The sequence below is a fragment of the Pleurodeles waltl genome, chromosome 4_1 (assembly GCF_031143425.1).
Source record: "Pleurodeles waltl isolate 20211129_DDA chromosome 4_1, aPleWal1.hap1.20221129, whole genome shotgun sequence".
Taxonomy (NCBI): Eukaryota; Metazoa; Chordata; class Amphibia; order Caudata; family Salamandridae; genus Pleurodeles; species Pleurodeles waltl.
This window is the reverse complement of record NC_090442.1, coordinates 140571591-140588171: the sequence shown is the minus strand read 5'-3', so window position 1 is coordinate 140588171 and position 16581 is coordinate 140571591. Positions and strand designations below refer to the sequence as shown.

The 16581-nt window shown below is 43.7% G+C and overlaps 1 protein-coding gene across 1 annotated transcript in view; it reads right to left on the bottom strand.

The window, feature by feature from the left end:
- The window catches only part of LOC138287476 (aldo-keto reductase family 1 member B1-like), a 97770-nt gene that overhangs the window by 68505 nt on the left and 12684 nt on the right, over window positions 1-16581 (bottom strand). The window contains exon 2 of the mRNA XM_069227918.1: window positions 8704-8871. Coding sequence (XP_069084019.1) covers window positions 8704-8871 — 168 coding nt within the window. The remainder of the gene's footprint in view (window positions 1-8703; window positions 8872-16581) is intronic.

Here is a 16581-nt window from a genome sequence, read left to right as displayed (position 1 = left end):
AACACAGCTTCAACTGTTGATTCTCCAGATTGAGACATGATGGTCACAAGTGCAAAGTTCCAAAGGCAGAAAATAAGTTCCCAATTAAGTAAAAAGAATCCGTCAAGGGATCAGCAAAATCATGGAAGTAGAACAAAAAGGAGTCCTTAAGAGAAAAATCAAAAGATCACCAAACAAGTAGTATGTGGTCACGTAGTGGTCTGCACTCAAAATAGTAGTGTACACTTAATTACTGTATGTCAAGTACAAATACAAGTCCAAATCCCAACCGCTGATCACCAATGTTAGAAATGGGGTCTTTGGTTGACAGTCAGGTTCCCCCCTGTTCAAGCAAGGACCCTCACTCTAGTCAGGGTAAAAGAGAATCACCCTCAGCTAACCCCTGCTTACCCCCTTGGTAGCTTGGCAGAGCAGTAGGCTTAACTTCAGAGCGCTAGGTGTAAAGTATTTGCACCAACACACACAGTAACTTAATGAAAACACTACAAAATGACATAACACCGGTTTAGAAAAATAGGAAATATTTATCTAAACAAAACAAGACCAAAATGACAAAAATCCGACATACACAAGTCAAGTTATGAATTTTTAGAGATTAAACTCAAAAATAGCGCTTAGAAACAAAAATGCTTCGATGAGATGTTAACACGGCGTCGTGACGGAGTCGTTCCGAACAAGCCGACACTAGCGGCGCCGGACACGGAGTCGTGTAGACCCCCAAGTACAGTGCCTTTGGTGAAGAATGATCTGTGACTGGGGGAGAGTGTTTGCATTGTCAGCACTCCGTCCATCATTCTTTTGTGTTGTTAATGTCGCTCTAAGTGGGAAGGGTATGTCCAGATGTGGGTCCCGTACTTCCCATGCCCCTGGATTCAAGCTAACCTGGCTGATGAGGGGTGAAACCCCAAAACTGGTCCCAGAATGCTTGTTTCCAGTCCAGGGAAGACCTGGCCTGGTAGTTCGGGCTGGACTGTTCCCATGGGGAACAGGGTCAAGACTGATTTGCATATGGCTGGGTCTAAACTGGAATGGCATAGCCAGCAAAAAAAAATGGATTAAACCCAGATCTGTGATTGGGGGAGAGTGTTTGCATTGTCAGCACTCCGTCCATCATTCTTTTGTGTTGTTAATGTTGCCCTAAGTGGGTCCCGTGCTTCCCATGCCACTGGATTCAAGCTAGCCTGGCTGATGAGGGGTGAAACCCCGAAACCGGTCCCAGGATGCTTGTTTCCAGTCCAGGGAAGACCTGGCCTGGCAGTTTGGGCTGGACTGTTCCCATGGGGAACAGGGTCAAGACTGATTTGCATATGGCTGGGTCCAAACTGGAATGGCATGGGCAGCAAAAAAACGATGGATTAAACCCAGATCTGTGACTGGGGGAGAGTGTTTCCATTGGCAGCACTCCGTCCATCATTCTTTTGTGTTGTTAATGTTGCCCTAAGTGGGAAGGGTATGCCCAGACGTGGGTCCCGTGCTTCCCATGCCACTGGATTCAAGCTAGCCTGGCTGATGAGGGGTGAAACCCCGAAACCGGTCCCAGGATGCTTGTTTCCAGTCCAGGGAAGACCTGGCCTGGCAGTTCGGGCTGGACTGTTCCCATGGGAACAGGGTCAAGACTGATTTGCATATGGCTGGGTCCAAACTGGAATGGCATGGGCAGCAAAAAAACGATGGATTAAACCCAGATATGTGACTGGGGGAGAGTGTTTGCATTGTCAGCACTCCATCCATCATTCTTTTGTATATTGCAAAGCCTGTACTCACGTATTTGAAAGTGTCCTCATTTGTAAAGATAAATAAAAAGGAGTATCAGTTAAAAAGTATTTGGTTATTTAAGGTGAAAGTTTCATTTTTCGCAGGTATAGATACCAAACTGGACCAGAAAGTACTGGAGTGCTCAGGAATATCTTAAGGATTTCAGAGGCCCTGGACCAAACGTATTTTGAGGTCCCATGTTCAGGACAGCTTTGAACTTATGATCCAATTTTAGCTTTGTCATGCCCTATCTGGCAAGGTCACTGACAGTGCACAGACACACTGGTCCAAATTCTAAATCTATTTACATCTAATATTCAGAGATAGTGACATGTTCTTTTAATATTGTAACACAGCAGCAGCTAATATTTTTGCAAATAAGCTCTGCCACAACCCCCAATTTCACATATGTAAGGTCCCTTGGTTTGAACAAAAAGAAACTCTTTTATGGATGTTGCATGAAACATAAACACAACATTTCTCTGTAAAATGTCTGTAAGAGACTCTCACACCTCACCCATATTAATAAAAGGAAAATGGTATGCAAGCTAATCTGAGTAAGAATTACTCAAGGACATCAGAGCAAGACTCTTTGTAGTACAAAGCTGGTTCTATCAGCCCCCCCCCCAAAGGCTGGGGGCCTTGGGCCACAGCCCACTTTGCCCATGCCTTCAAACGTCTCTGGGAGAGCTTTACCTGAGCATCGAAACTGGAACCTGTATCCTTAGTTCCAAAGTCAGCAGCTCTGGCAGTAATGCTACATGCTAACCCTCTAACTGCGGTGTGAACACAGTCATACATGTGTTTATTTACTGCTGCCTCTTGAAACACTAGGGTTCCAAATCACAGAAGCAGACCCTTTATCATTAATGGATTTGCTGGTCCTCCTGGTGCGCCGCCTGCGAACAGAGAAAAGAGGAGCTTTCACGCCTCCCTTTTGTCTTTAAGTCTTGGGAGACGCGAACGCGCTCCCAGAGAGAGTCTGGGCGCTGGAACCAGTACGCGAAACCTACAGCGAACATATGGCCTGATGTATACTTTTTTAGCACCGCATTTGCGTCATTTTTTGATGCAAAAGCGGCGCAAACTTACAAAATTGAGGCCCATATTTATACTTTTTTAGCACCGCTTTTTGACGCAAAAGCGGTGCAAACTTACAAAATACAGTTGTATTTTTTACGTTTGTGCAGCTTTTGCGTCAAACAATGACTCAAATGCAGCGCTTAAAAAGTATAAATCAAGCCCATAGTTCCTATGTAGCCCAAATGGCGCAATTCATCTGTCACTGATTCACCAGGAGACATAATGGGGCATATTTATACTCCGTTTGCGCCGGAATTGCGTCGTTTTTTTTTACGCAATTCCGACGCAAAACTAACTCCATATTTATACTTTGGCGTTAGACGTGTCTAGCGCCAAAGTCCATGGAGTTAGCGTAATTTTTTAGCGTGGACACCTACTTTGCGTTAATTATATGCAAGGTAGGCGTTCCCGTCTAAAAAATCGACTCCGAGGCACGTGCGTCAGATTTATACTCCCGGGCAAAATTCACGCCCGGGAGAGGGCGGGTCAAAAAAAATGACGTACGGCCGCTTTTGCACCGTTTTTTAGCGCCTGCAAAAGGCAGGCGTTAAGGGACCTGTGGGCTCTGAAGGAGCCCAGAGGTGCCCTCCCATGCCCCCAGGGACACCCCCTGTCACCCTTTCCCACCCCAGGAGGACACCCAAGGCTGGAGGGACCCATCCGAGGGACAGTAGGGTAAGTTCAGGTAAATGTTTTTTGTAAGTTTTTTTTTGTGGCATAGGGGGGCCTGATTGGTGCCCCCCTACATGCCACTATGCCCAATGACCATGCCCAGGGGACATATGTCCCCTGGGCATGCATGGCCATTGGGCAAGGGGGCATGACTCCTGTCTTTGCTAAAACAGGAGTCATTTCTATGGGGGTTGGGAGTGAAAAAAAATGGCGCAAATCGGGTTGAGGCGAAAAAATTGCCTCAACCTGACTTGCCCCATTTCTTGACGCCCAAGCCCCATATCCCCCTACGCCGGCGCTGCCTGGTGTACGTCGTTTTTTTTTAACGCACACCAGACGGCGCCGGCGGCTAACGCCAGCTAACGCCATTCAATAAATACGGCGCCCGCATGCCGCTTCAGAATGGCGTTAGCCGGCGCTAATTTTTTTGACGCAAAACTGCGTTAGCGCAGTTTTGCGTCAAAAACTATAAATATGGGCCAATATGTGTTTCTGATTCTTACATTTCTTCTAGTATTAGTAACATTCCGTGGGCCTGTTGTGACCTGAACCAGAATTCTTGGTGAATCAGCAGACGATGAATTGCTCTCTTTGGGCTACATAGGAAATGCAAAGTCATTAAGTCTAAAGGCCACTGGAAGGAAAATAAATACAGTTATTCTAAAATGTGCCTTTCTAGAACTCTGACACTATAGTGTAGGCTTAACATGACACACTTTAACTTTTATGTATTGTTTTTTAAATCATTCTTCTTCTTGCTCTCCACTGATCCCTGCCTGCTCTCCATTGCTTCCCTCATACCCGCTCATTCTCTGGTTCCCCACCCCACGTGGTCATTAAAAAAATGTATATATTTATGGGAGAGCCCGGCAGTTGCCATTTGCTGTCCACCTATTCTGATTTTCAAAACCAGTTTAGTGCAGGTAAAAAAAATATATATTTGCCCCTTCAAGTCACATCTACAATCTTGAATTGGTAAATAAAAAATGTAGGAAAACAGGGCTCTTTGCAGATACCTCCACTTTTTGTCCTCATTTGGACTACTAGATGCAGGTTTTCTACTCTAGTGCACTGGAGCCTGCAAACCAGGCCCCATTGTAAGTGCTCTCTCCCTAAATTGGTATCGCCAATCTGCAAGTACCATAGGCTCCTTCCTTATAAGTCCCTAGTATATAGTGCCAGGGGTAACCAGGGCATGGGCCTTAAAGGGGCCATAAGTGCCTGAAGCACTGTTTGTGCAACCCTGAGTGACCCAAGCAAACCACTAACAGCAGGCCTGCCATTGCAGACTGCAGGAGCGGTGAAAACTGCTCAAACTCGACTGTGCCACCATCATGTGTGGCACAGTCACATGCACTGCTTTTAGTATATGTCAGTCACCCCTAGAGAAAGCCTCCTGTACCTAGGAGACAGGGTGCAGTATATTAACAATATAGTCATGTAAGCATAAGCTTATATGTCTCCTTAGTGACTTCATCATTAAAGTACACTATAAGTGATACGTGATCCATAGGTTAACATGGGACTTGCACCAGGGCAGACTCAGGTTGCTAGCTCCATTATGGTGTCACATAGATATGCCGAGTTTGGTATCAAACAACATCCCCAAGTGGAACTTTAAAGGTTGCCAACCTGGTTACCCCAGCTCTTTGTGTTCTGACTGGTCAGCCCGCGCTTTCCAGCGACAAGATTGAGATCTCCTGCCAGGCAGTGTGAACACTCCCAAGAGTTGGAAAGAAAGGCTTTGGCAAGATAGGTCACATCTCTCTTCTCCTCAAGCAGGCTAGTGAATTGACAATACAGAGTGGCGAGCTTTAAAGGCTGTACCACCTCTGATATGCATCTGGGCTGTCCCCCTGAAGAGGACACAGCCCTCTCCCAGGCATGTCTGCTTGTGAAAGGCTGAAAATTAGATATGCAAGGCTGTCTACACTCCCCGAAGGCTGACAACACCTCCAAGGTGAGCAGCATGGTCTGTACACTAAATTTAGTTTTCTGCCATGTTAATAGTGACAAAATAGAGGGTTCTGGGCAGAAAAAGGTGGCACTCCTGACCGAATGTGGTTACTTACATGGAATCATTTTCTATCTATCTATCTATCTATCTATCTATCTATCTATCTATCTATCTATCTATCTATCTATCTATCTATCTATCTATCTATCTATCTATCTATCTGTATATACATACATATATATAAAGATATGTATATATAAGTTCAAGGCAATATATTTTTTCCCGTGTTAGTGCATCCCCTCTTGTGAAGTTACAATGTGCATTGAATATATTTCAGATTTCCCCTCTGTATATACATACAGTATATATATATATATATATATATATATATTTTTTTTTTTTTTACCTTTGGGTGCTCTTATTGCATACAATGCAGTTGTATACAAACCATTAAATGGAAGGGAGCTTATAAGTATAGAAAATAGTTCAGAGTTTGCTGTAAAATATGGATTCCATCATCAGCATGATGGCTACCAAACCACTATGTACAGCTTCTCCATTGTCAAGGCTACTAGGATTATGTGATGTGGAGGACTAATTTGCGCATTACATTTGAAATAATGAGTACAACACACAGAGAGTGATGGCTGCACCGTGATGACAAGGTTTGAAGAAGCAAATGCAAGTCCGTCATCTGTCTTTTCACTTAAAGCATGGAGTAATCTATTTAAAGGCTGCTCAGGTGACTGTTTTTCTTTCATTTTTGCGCAAATCACATTGAGAAAGGCAAAGAATGCTGAAACGCGTCTGTGGCGCAATAAATTGGATCTAAAGTACCCGTGAGTGCTCCATCTCTTCTTCTTGCTTTAAATGAATAATGTGCTGCCACTTGCACATAATGGATGCACCCGTCAAGAGTTCGGCATTATTTAGTGGACTTTGGTTAGGAATATATATATAAGTGTATATATTCATATATATATATATATATATATATATATATATATATATATATATATACACATACACACACACAAATGTGGTCATGGACGTCAATCAGGGGGAGCAACTGCGACTTATGTCCTGGCTTTTGGAATCCCTGATATTGGCATTACTATTCCCAGTCTCATGTTATGAAGGTAATGGTTTGAAAAGAATGTGGTACATGAGACTTTAACAAAGGTAGGACCTGGTTTTAAAGTCTAGAGGACGGAGTAGCATTCATTGGGATGGCAGGCAACATTAGCTCGACAATCCTGAGGGTACTGCTCTGACTATATTTAGAGATGAGGGGCGATCCAGTTGTCCTCTTGAAAGGAGCCGCCAACAGACTGTTTGCTTTCAATGTAAGAGAGATTAGGTGTACACCAGCCCCGTGTTTGATGGCCTTTCCCCAAACTAGTGATGTTTTTTTTGTTTTTCAATAACATAACTACCTTCCAAAGTGGCAGTGACCCTCAAATCCCGTGAGATTTCTCCCAGAACATGTTGGTCATTATTGTTTTTCCTGTGCCTCTCCCTTAGGTCTTTCCTGGCAGTGACGGAAGGGAATAAAAGGCACTACCTTGTCAAACATAAACCGTCAGACAATGTAGTGTCCTTCCTTCGACAGCTCCTACTCCACCAGGCCATCAGAGGAAGTATTCCTAAGAGGGCTCCAGCCAGAAAGTTCTTAAGGTCCACCCAGCTCTAAAGGCTCTAGAGCAGTGGTTCACAACCTGTGGTCCGGGGACCCCTGGGGGTCCGCAAAGCATCCTCAGGGGGTCCGTGACTGCTTAAAAAATGTAAGAATATTAACAGGTTAGGTCCCCAGCTTTCAGTAATGACTCACTGGGGGGGTCCCTGGATTCCAATAATGATTCAGTGGGGGTCCCCGGGCTCCGTTACAGATAAAGTGGGGGTCCACAGAAGTCAAAAGGTTGGGAACCACTGCTCTAGAGGCAGGCAGACTGAAGGTTTGGCAGGCAGGCTACTCCATTGTAATTGCAAAGGAATACCATAGCCAGCAAACTCTAAATCTGGCCCATAATTACATATGGCATCTGTGAGGTTTCCATTGTGGTTATGTCAGTAAAAAGTGGGATGTTAGTGTACTTGCCAAGTCCCATCTGGTGAATTCTGCATTCTCTTAATTTGACCCCCTCTGACTTGGTATTGGAACCTAGGGACCCCCAGTGAGTCATTACTGAAAACTGGAGACCTAATTTGTTAATATTATTTAATTTTCTAAGCAGTCGCGGGCCCAGTGAGAAGGCTTTGCAGACCCCCAGTGGTCCCCGGACCACAGGTTGGGAACCACTGCTGTAGAAAAAGCAGAGGCTTACTGCCTAAATCGATAGGGCTGGCGAGTATGACATCCTAAGAAAACAGTAGTCCATCCCTGTCTACAAACCGGATGAATACAGATGTGTGTGCTCAGGACTCTAATAATAATCCACAAAGTTTTGTTTATGGTCGTCAGTACAATGCCCTGGTCACAGCAAGTAGGTATGACACACACAAACACCTACACAGGCATACACGTGCTGTAAATATTGCCAGAAGTATTGCCTGCCAGCAGCACTCTGTATTGAGTTTGCTCTGTTTGAAATACTTGGGGTTTGAAATATCTGTGGTTAATGGGAATAAGACAACTAATTCAAAACATAAATGCAGTTCATTTGTTATCTTTAAGGAACTTCAATACAGGAAGTTTTCAACAAAGATGTAAGAAAAGCAAGGTCCTAGTCTAAGGGTAAACTGCACTGAACAGTATTCCAGCGCATGTAGAGGTGTCAGTATTTGGGGCTGTTTACAAAGGCATTCTGGAGTATGTAAGATAGTTGTCACCTTTGTGACAACTGATATGGAAATAAAATCAGATTATTTTGGGCAATACTCATATACATTTATAGAAAGGACTGTGGCTTCTTCGCACTTTGGTAATAGGGAGTTCAGGACTGATTCATCAAGGCACATAAGAGGGCATCAAAGAGGCCACCTGCAGTACAACTTCAGAAGCCCCTTAATGCTTCTGTGAACCTTCCTTGTGTTCTGCAGGGGATCCATTTAGAGTGTGCACTAGCCAGGCAAAAATAGGATATGCATTTAGCACTGTCTTAACTTTGTCAAAACAACCTGAAATATGGATCCCCATCCCTCGTGCAATCTGCCAAACTACAAACATTGATAATTAGCTTTAGGCAAAGATGTGTAACTTGCTCTCAGGAACACCAGCATCTCCCTCAGAACAGTACCTTGCTGACGACAAACAAATCTTCTCGTTTCACCACACCCTCCTGGATTTTCTGACGAATTCCTTCCCCAACTTCCTGCTCATTCTCATAGGCGTAGGCACCATCAAGGTGGCGATATCCTGCATCAATGGCCGCCATCACAGCATCCCTCACTTTTCCAGGAGGAGACTGGATTAACAAAAAAAAAACATATGAACAAATTTATCCATTGAATTGAGTTGTGCTTCAACCATAGCAGAAGCGGTGATACAAGCACTGGCAAGGCAAGAGGTCTGGCATTCCTCTTCAATGTGTTTAATCATCCATTCATACATGTACTTAATCACTCACTATCTGTGCTTCTTTGTACAAGGACACGCACACCCATCCACCCCCACCCCATCACCCACACACACACATCCACTCCCGCCCCACCACCCATACACACACACACAACCAGCCACGCACACTCATCCACCCCACCTCACCACACACATACACATCCACCCAACCACCCACACACACACACTCACCCCCTCACCCCCCTTACATACACACACAATCACTCTCTCTCTCTTTCATTGAAGTGGCACTTTCAGTTCTAAGCAAGATTTTCTAGAGGCAAACGTTGAATAGCATGGATGACACTCGCGACAGCGCTAAGAGGCTAGCCATGTTAATGGCAGAATGTGCGCTATACAAACATCAGTCACATAGCATAATATGAGTCTGATATGAGTCTGATTCCTTCTGAAATTTATCAGTACTGTCAATTACTATTTTGTTTCAAATCTTTATAATGGAGCAGTGTGAGAAAAGGGCAGGTATGCCTCAGGGGCAGACTTTAGACAATGGCATCTCCATTACTCTGCATGGCCGCTGGAAGTAAGAGTGGGATGTAGTTCAGAAGGTGAATGAGCAATAAAGAGGCTTTGGTGTTATCTTGTCATATTTGTTGTGTTTTCATAGACAGAGGTCAAATGTGAAGATAAGTCATCTGGCTGCTAAATCTTTTAAAATGGCGACTGTTTTGCTTTTCTATTCTTTCTCTGACCGCAAAGTAGATGGAGTTTGTAAAGTGAAGAACGTGACAATCTTGCTACGGTAAAGGGAGTATGAAAGAAAAGGCTGTATATGATTGAGTTTATTCTAACTCACACCAGCATTTTAATACCTGTAAATTAAATGTACAAATATTTCAAACTACATCAGCCATTAGCAAAGCACACATGGGACGTGTTTTGTGATTCTGAATTGTGACGGAAAAAAAGATTTTAATAGAATCAAAACCAATCAAGACAGTTTTCTTGGTGATGTGCACATGATAACTATTTATTGAAACCCTGTCTCCACATATTATTGTTTGTGTGCTATATGGTTTTACCAGTAAACCTGCACATCTTTGCCAGTTTAGTCATTTTCCATGGAAAATGTACTGGTTATAAATGACAAATGATAAATACTACACCATGCTTTAGTAATATATTTGCTCCAACATGCATCAGCTACATATTACCACAGTACCAGTCTCCTACTGAGTGGGTGTGGTTCATTTGCTACACTTGTTCTTTATGTAACTTTTGGATTTTTCTAAAATTTTAGGACTTCAGTGAGGATGTAACAAACTCTGAACACTGTTGCAGGACCACTGTTCTTCTGTTCATGTACTCACATTTTCCAGAGGGAAATTGAAAGCGGTTGCCATCTTGGAATGGAATTGCTTAGTGCCTCACATAGGACATCCCACCATAGTAAATGTACATTCCCAATGCACAGTGAAACAGCTGTCCCCAAGGATCAAAACTGTAGATGCTGCACATGCCGAGAGTAGCAGCTGAAGCCGCTTCCAACGCAGCAGCATGACTGGCCACAGTTAATGGGCAATGCGTGCACCTTTGCTTGCAGACAGTGGAGCTCATCAGACAGGTGTAGGCCCTAGTGATACTTGAGCCCATATTTATTCTTTCTGACGCAAACCAGCGCCAGCGCAGGTTGGCATCAAAAAGTTTACCGCCAGCTAATGCCATCTAACGCGCCAGCCGGGCGCCTTAATTATGGAATGACGTTAGCCGGCACTGTGGCCTGGTTAGAGTCAAAATAAATGACTCTAACCGGGCAGCGCAGGCGTAGGGAAGAATGGGGGTTGTGCGTCAAAGAATGGTGCAAGTCAGGTTAGAGTAAAAAATCTTGGCTCTAACCTGACTTGCGCCATTTCTTGATGCACAACCCCCATTGAAATGACCCCTGTCTTAGCAAAGACAGGAGTCATGCCCCCCTGCCCAATGACCATGCCCAGGGGACTTCTGTCACCTGGGCATGGCCATTGGGCACAGTGGCATGTAGGGGGGCCCAAGTTAGCCCTCCCATGCCATTTAAAAAAATATATATATACTTACCTCTACTTACCTGTACTTACCTGGGATGGGTCCCCCCATCCATGGGTGTTCTCCAGGGGTGGGCGAGGGTTGCAGGGGGTGTCCCTGGGTGCAGGGAAGGGTACCTGTGGACTGCTTCCATGGTCAGAGACCATGGAAATGAGCCCACAGGTCCCTTAACACCTGCCCTGACCGAGGCGTTAAAAAACGGCGCACATCAGGCTGGATGCCATTTCTTAAGGCCCGCCCCCTCCTGTGTGTGAAAATGACACAGGAGGATAAATAAGGCGCAGATGCCTTAAAGTCATTTTTTGCACAGGAACGCCTACCTTGCATATCATTAGCGCAAGGTAGGTTTTCACGTCCAAAAAATAATTACGCAAATCAGGCGCAAACAGATTATAAATATGCCCCTTGGTCCTTGCACGTTGTGATGGCTCATCCATAAAATCAGTCCCCCCCTTGAAAGCTCCTCTGGTGCTGGCCCTCCACATTTGCTGGGTGCAATATATTGTTGAGGATGTGGCTGTCTTATGTCCTGGTGCACCACCAGCAGTGAGTCCCAAATGGTGTGGGGTTTAAAGACCTAATCATCTGGTCTTTAATTGGCTCCTGGAGGCTCCAGCAATATTAGCCCAAGACAAGGTAGCAAGGCCCAGAACTCTGTCTGTTTAGATAGGTCAATTTATCAGGCTTGAGGAAACTATTTTTGATAATGGGTGACCGCTTGGGGCCCAAATGGAGCCCAAGCCTTCCCAGACTATGCAGCTTTTGAGGCCCCTGAGACTTCCCTTCTCTTTCAAGTCCCAAACAGTACTCAAAGGAGTGAGGTGCAGGGACTGAAGCACTCAGCTGACCCATGCAGGAGGTGAAGAAAAGCTATGCCAGAGAAATGAACAGCAGTTCCCCTGGAGGCAACCTGAAGCGCGCTGGAGACTTGGTGGTTCGGCTCCTGCCCTGGAGATGCTGCCACTTCAGACCCTCATCTGGGCCGAGATATGACTGTTCTGTGGTGTGACGGTGAAGCTTGCAGTGTTCGGCTCTGTGTAAAGGGTCATTGTGGTAAGATGCTAATGGGTCATAAATGAAAAGCACAATATTAGCTAAGTGCCATTCCGTTCTTCTAGGGACCAATATACCAATGATATGGATAGAGAGGTAATAGGATAGGACTCGTGATATCCGCGGTTGCTAAGTCTCTCAATTATTCACTCTACACTTTGGGCCTGATTACAACTTTGGCGGAGGGGGTTAATCCGTCCCAAATGTGACATATATCCCGCCCACCGTATTACGAGTTCCATAGGATATAATGGACTCGTTATATGGCAGGCGGGATATCCGTCACACTTGGGACAGATAAACCCCCTCTGCCAAAGTTGTAATCAGGCCCTTTATACTTCATTCTGCTTTGTATGTACTGACAGACGAGAAAACAATAATAATGGTATATACACTAGATAATACTCTTTTATTTGTTTTTATCTATATAATGTATTAACAAAAATCAAAGTACATCCTATTTGTGTACAAAGTCCCTTTTCATCTTTGGTTAACTTGGCTTCATTGTAATAGGTGAACTTGTTACACAAGGAGAAAATATATTACCATTTACAGATTCCCACCTATAGATTTACTCCAAATGTGTAGATGTGTTTCAGCCTTCAGTTTAATTACAATACAGTTTATAAACAAGATTTATACTGTTGACTGTACACATTTTACACATGTATTTAGTATCTCTTTTGTTTCTATTATCGTCTTACCTACACAGTTTAATCACTTAGCATCTGTGTTAACACTTCATTACGTGCATCATATATGTTTTGCCGCAATCTACGTGGGTAACAAAATGGGTTCTAGTGAGTTATGTAGATAGTTATGAATTATATGATGCTTATTTCATGAGCACCAGTTACATCTGGGGAAGGTCGTGGGTGTGACCCAAAGTAAAATGTGTGCGATCCTGTGACCACAAGCATAACTGCGGTGTAAAACTCAGTTTTAGTAAATAGCTACTGTTTCTGCCAAAACAAATGTTCAAAAATGCACGGGCCAGGCTTTGAGACAGAACCAAAAAAAGAATACCACTCCAATGCATTTATAATACGAAATAAAGGGAATAAATTAAAAAAGAAAGAAAGAATAAAGGGGATAAAAGTTATCTATTGTAGACCAAAATATTTTAAGCTATTTAGAACTTAAAGAAATATACTGCTTTTCTTTAAAGAAGTTAACTGCTTAATACTGCTGGATCATGATAGAAACTATAATTAGTGACAGAAACTGCTTTCGCATGGATGCTGTGGCTTCACTTTAAGAAAGGAGTATGCACCAATGGAGACACGTTGTAAATTGTGCATGTTAGTAATTCAACCACACATTATTCATCTCGAAAAAGCTCTGTATTTTCTGACACGTAACATTTGCAATCCTACTGTTATGCTGCGCAATAAAACTGAGCTTCTTCTCTACCAATTGCAGATTTTTCGTTCAATTATGTAACAATAAATGCTACTAAAGTATCACAATTCTTTTGTAATCTAGGATTCCATCAATTCTCTCTTTCTATCCCCTCTTCAAATTGATCCTTTTATGCCTGCTGCTACTGATAATTTGAGTGAGTTGAAAAAACAGAGGCAACTTAAAGCAGTGTCATGGTAAGTGAGATCAAGCTCTACTTTGTTTTGTCATAGGAACATGGTTTGGCTGTCTGCTCGTTTTCTCCCATTCATAATTTACTAGTTAAATTTCAACCAAAATTTTTGTGCCATTTGTAATAACTCACCAAGATGATCTTGTGGCTTTCCACCGGACGTTTCATCATGTTTGGAATATCAATTCTGTGTTCCTTTCTCTCAACAGAAGCCACATGTGCCTGATCCTTGCCACTGGCTTCAGTCTCTCTGAACCTCCACCAATAACTGTACAAATATAATCTATATATATGAGATTCAAGAAATTTGTGATTCTCAAACGCTCAAGGAAATCAATCTTTGAAACAGTTGAAGGAGTATCCCCTCAGTGAGTGTTCCTGGGACTGGGCTACTTCACTCCATGCCTGGAAATTTCTCAACTCTTGCGAAAACAAGGGTGGCCCTTACTCTATGGGAACCAGGGTATATAATATATATATATATATATATATATATTTAAATAGTGGTCCTCATTGTATTACAATGTTTCAAAGCTAATTGTTAATTCAAATTACAACAGAACAATTTCTGGAAAAATGCTAGTTAAAAAATAGCCATCATCCAAAGTCTTTGGTTTTATATTTTATGCCATATAGTCACAGTATATATGATTCTACAAAGACAGAGTGCACTGTGTCCCATATGAAGTAGGGGCCATTAAATCAGAATAGTTTACAATTAATACATATATATACAACAAAGAAGGAAAAAATAAAGTAAAGGTTATATATTCATCAAACAGCAATCAACAATATGTAATTAAATCCAAGGATTATGGTAAACCCACACCTTTTCCTGAATAAGGCTTTTAGTAGGTTTGTTTGAGTATTCAATCTTGACAACGTCTCAATCATGTTGCGGATATAGGGTCTCATCAGGACCAATCAATATAGGGACAACTGTGATATGTCGCCTTCAATATAGTGCATGAGATTTATCCATGTCTAACACAAAGGGTGCAAAAAAAAACAAATAAATTACTCACTCACTCACTCAGGGAACCCAATGGAAGATATCACTGATATAATTGACATGGGCAAGGAACCTGAACAGATCAGAAATGTAGCGAAGGCCGGAGAGTGAGTCCTTTCAAGTCACCATGTTTAGAAATACTGACCTGCAGGTGAGAAAATCACTCTAGTATCCACAAGAGCAACTGCTTGCTGGAGCCACGCGAGTTGGCTCTGTCTGTGGAACTTCCGTCAGTGTCCGAGTGAGACACTGATGGAGGCGCCACACGCAGAGCAAACTGCAGGTTCTAATTCTTCCAGAATTGCATCTCTGTTTGCTACAGTTAAACCTATACTCATATAGTCTACCCACTTTTTACCTGGAGTCATAGCCATGACCTTTTCCTATCTGGTTTTCATGATAAAAGTGCAATATAACTCATAGGTATCTGCAGAACTCACTAGAACCTGCTGTTGTCAGCCAGAGAGATGATCACAAAAACGTATATGATGCTCATGAGGGAGAGCTAACACAGATGATAAGTGGTTTTCGAAGTAACCAATAACAAACATCACATAAGACAATAATCATACAAACAAACGTATTGTACATATGTAGAATCTCTATATACAACTTGGTAGATATTATTATTTTGGACTGGTTGTCCTGAGGAGGCCTTGTAATTGGATGGATGCAGGAAGTCCTCAACACATTTGGAGAAAATCCACCAATAAATGTAGTAAAAGAATTGAGTATTGAAAGCAAATACATTGGAACATATTTCCTCCTTTTAGAGAAGATCTTTCTATTACATTTAAGCCAAACTAAAACACTAGTGCCTTGGTTAACCAAAGATAAGAAGAGACTTTGTATATAGATATGATGTGCATATATTTTAATGAACACATTATGGAGTTGATAAAATAATTATATATTTCTTATAACTATTACTGTTTTTCTGGCTTGAGTCAATATATAATGGCATGAAATATACAGTGTACAGAGAATAATTGAGACACTTAGATTCTGAGAGAGCAAAAGACTAGTACTGCAGTGTCTCCAAATGACCGATAGATTGATCCTTAGAAATAAGGAATTCTGCTTAGCTAATATTGTACTTACCCTTCTTCCTCTGGGGTTGAGCGGTTCCTTATGTGTTGATGAGAGACTCTGGCCCTCATTCTGATTCTGGCGGGCGGCGGAGGCCGCCCGCCAGAATTCAGCCCTCCATAATACCGCTCCGCGGTCAAAAGACCGCGGAGGGTATTATGAGTTTTTCCCTGGGCTGGCGGGCGGTCTCCAAAAGACCGCCCGCCAGCCCAGGGAAAAACTCCCTTCCCACGATGAAGCCGGCTCGTAATCGAGCCGGCGGAGTGGGAAGGTGCGACGGGTGCTGTTGCACCCGTCGCGTATTTCACTGTCTGCAAGGCAGACAGTGAAATACATTTTGGGGCCCTCTTACGGGGGCCCCTGCAGTGCCCATGCCATTGGCAGGGGCACTGCAGGGGCCCCCAGGGGCCCCGCGACTCCCCCTCCCGCCATCTGGTTCCCGGCGGGAGAACCGCCAGGAACTGGATGGCGGGAGGGGGAGTCGGAATCCCCAAGCCGGCGCAGCAAGCTGCGCCGGCTTGGAGGATTCCTTGGGGGCAGCGGGAAACCGGCGGGAGACCGCCGGTTTCCCTTCTCTGACCGCGGGTAAGCCGCTGCAGTCAGAATGCCCCGCGGGGCACCGCCGGCCTGTCGGCGGTGCCTCCCCGTCCAGCGGCCCTGGCGGTTCTATACCGCCAGGGTCGTAATGAGGGCCTCTGTGTGCTATGAATCCCAAACGAGCACCTAGTGACAGAGGCTGAGAAGACATTGTAAGCAGAAAAGTGGCA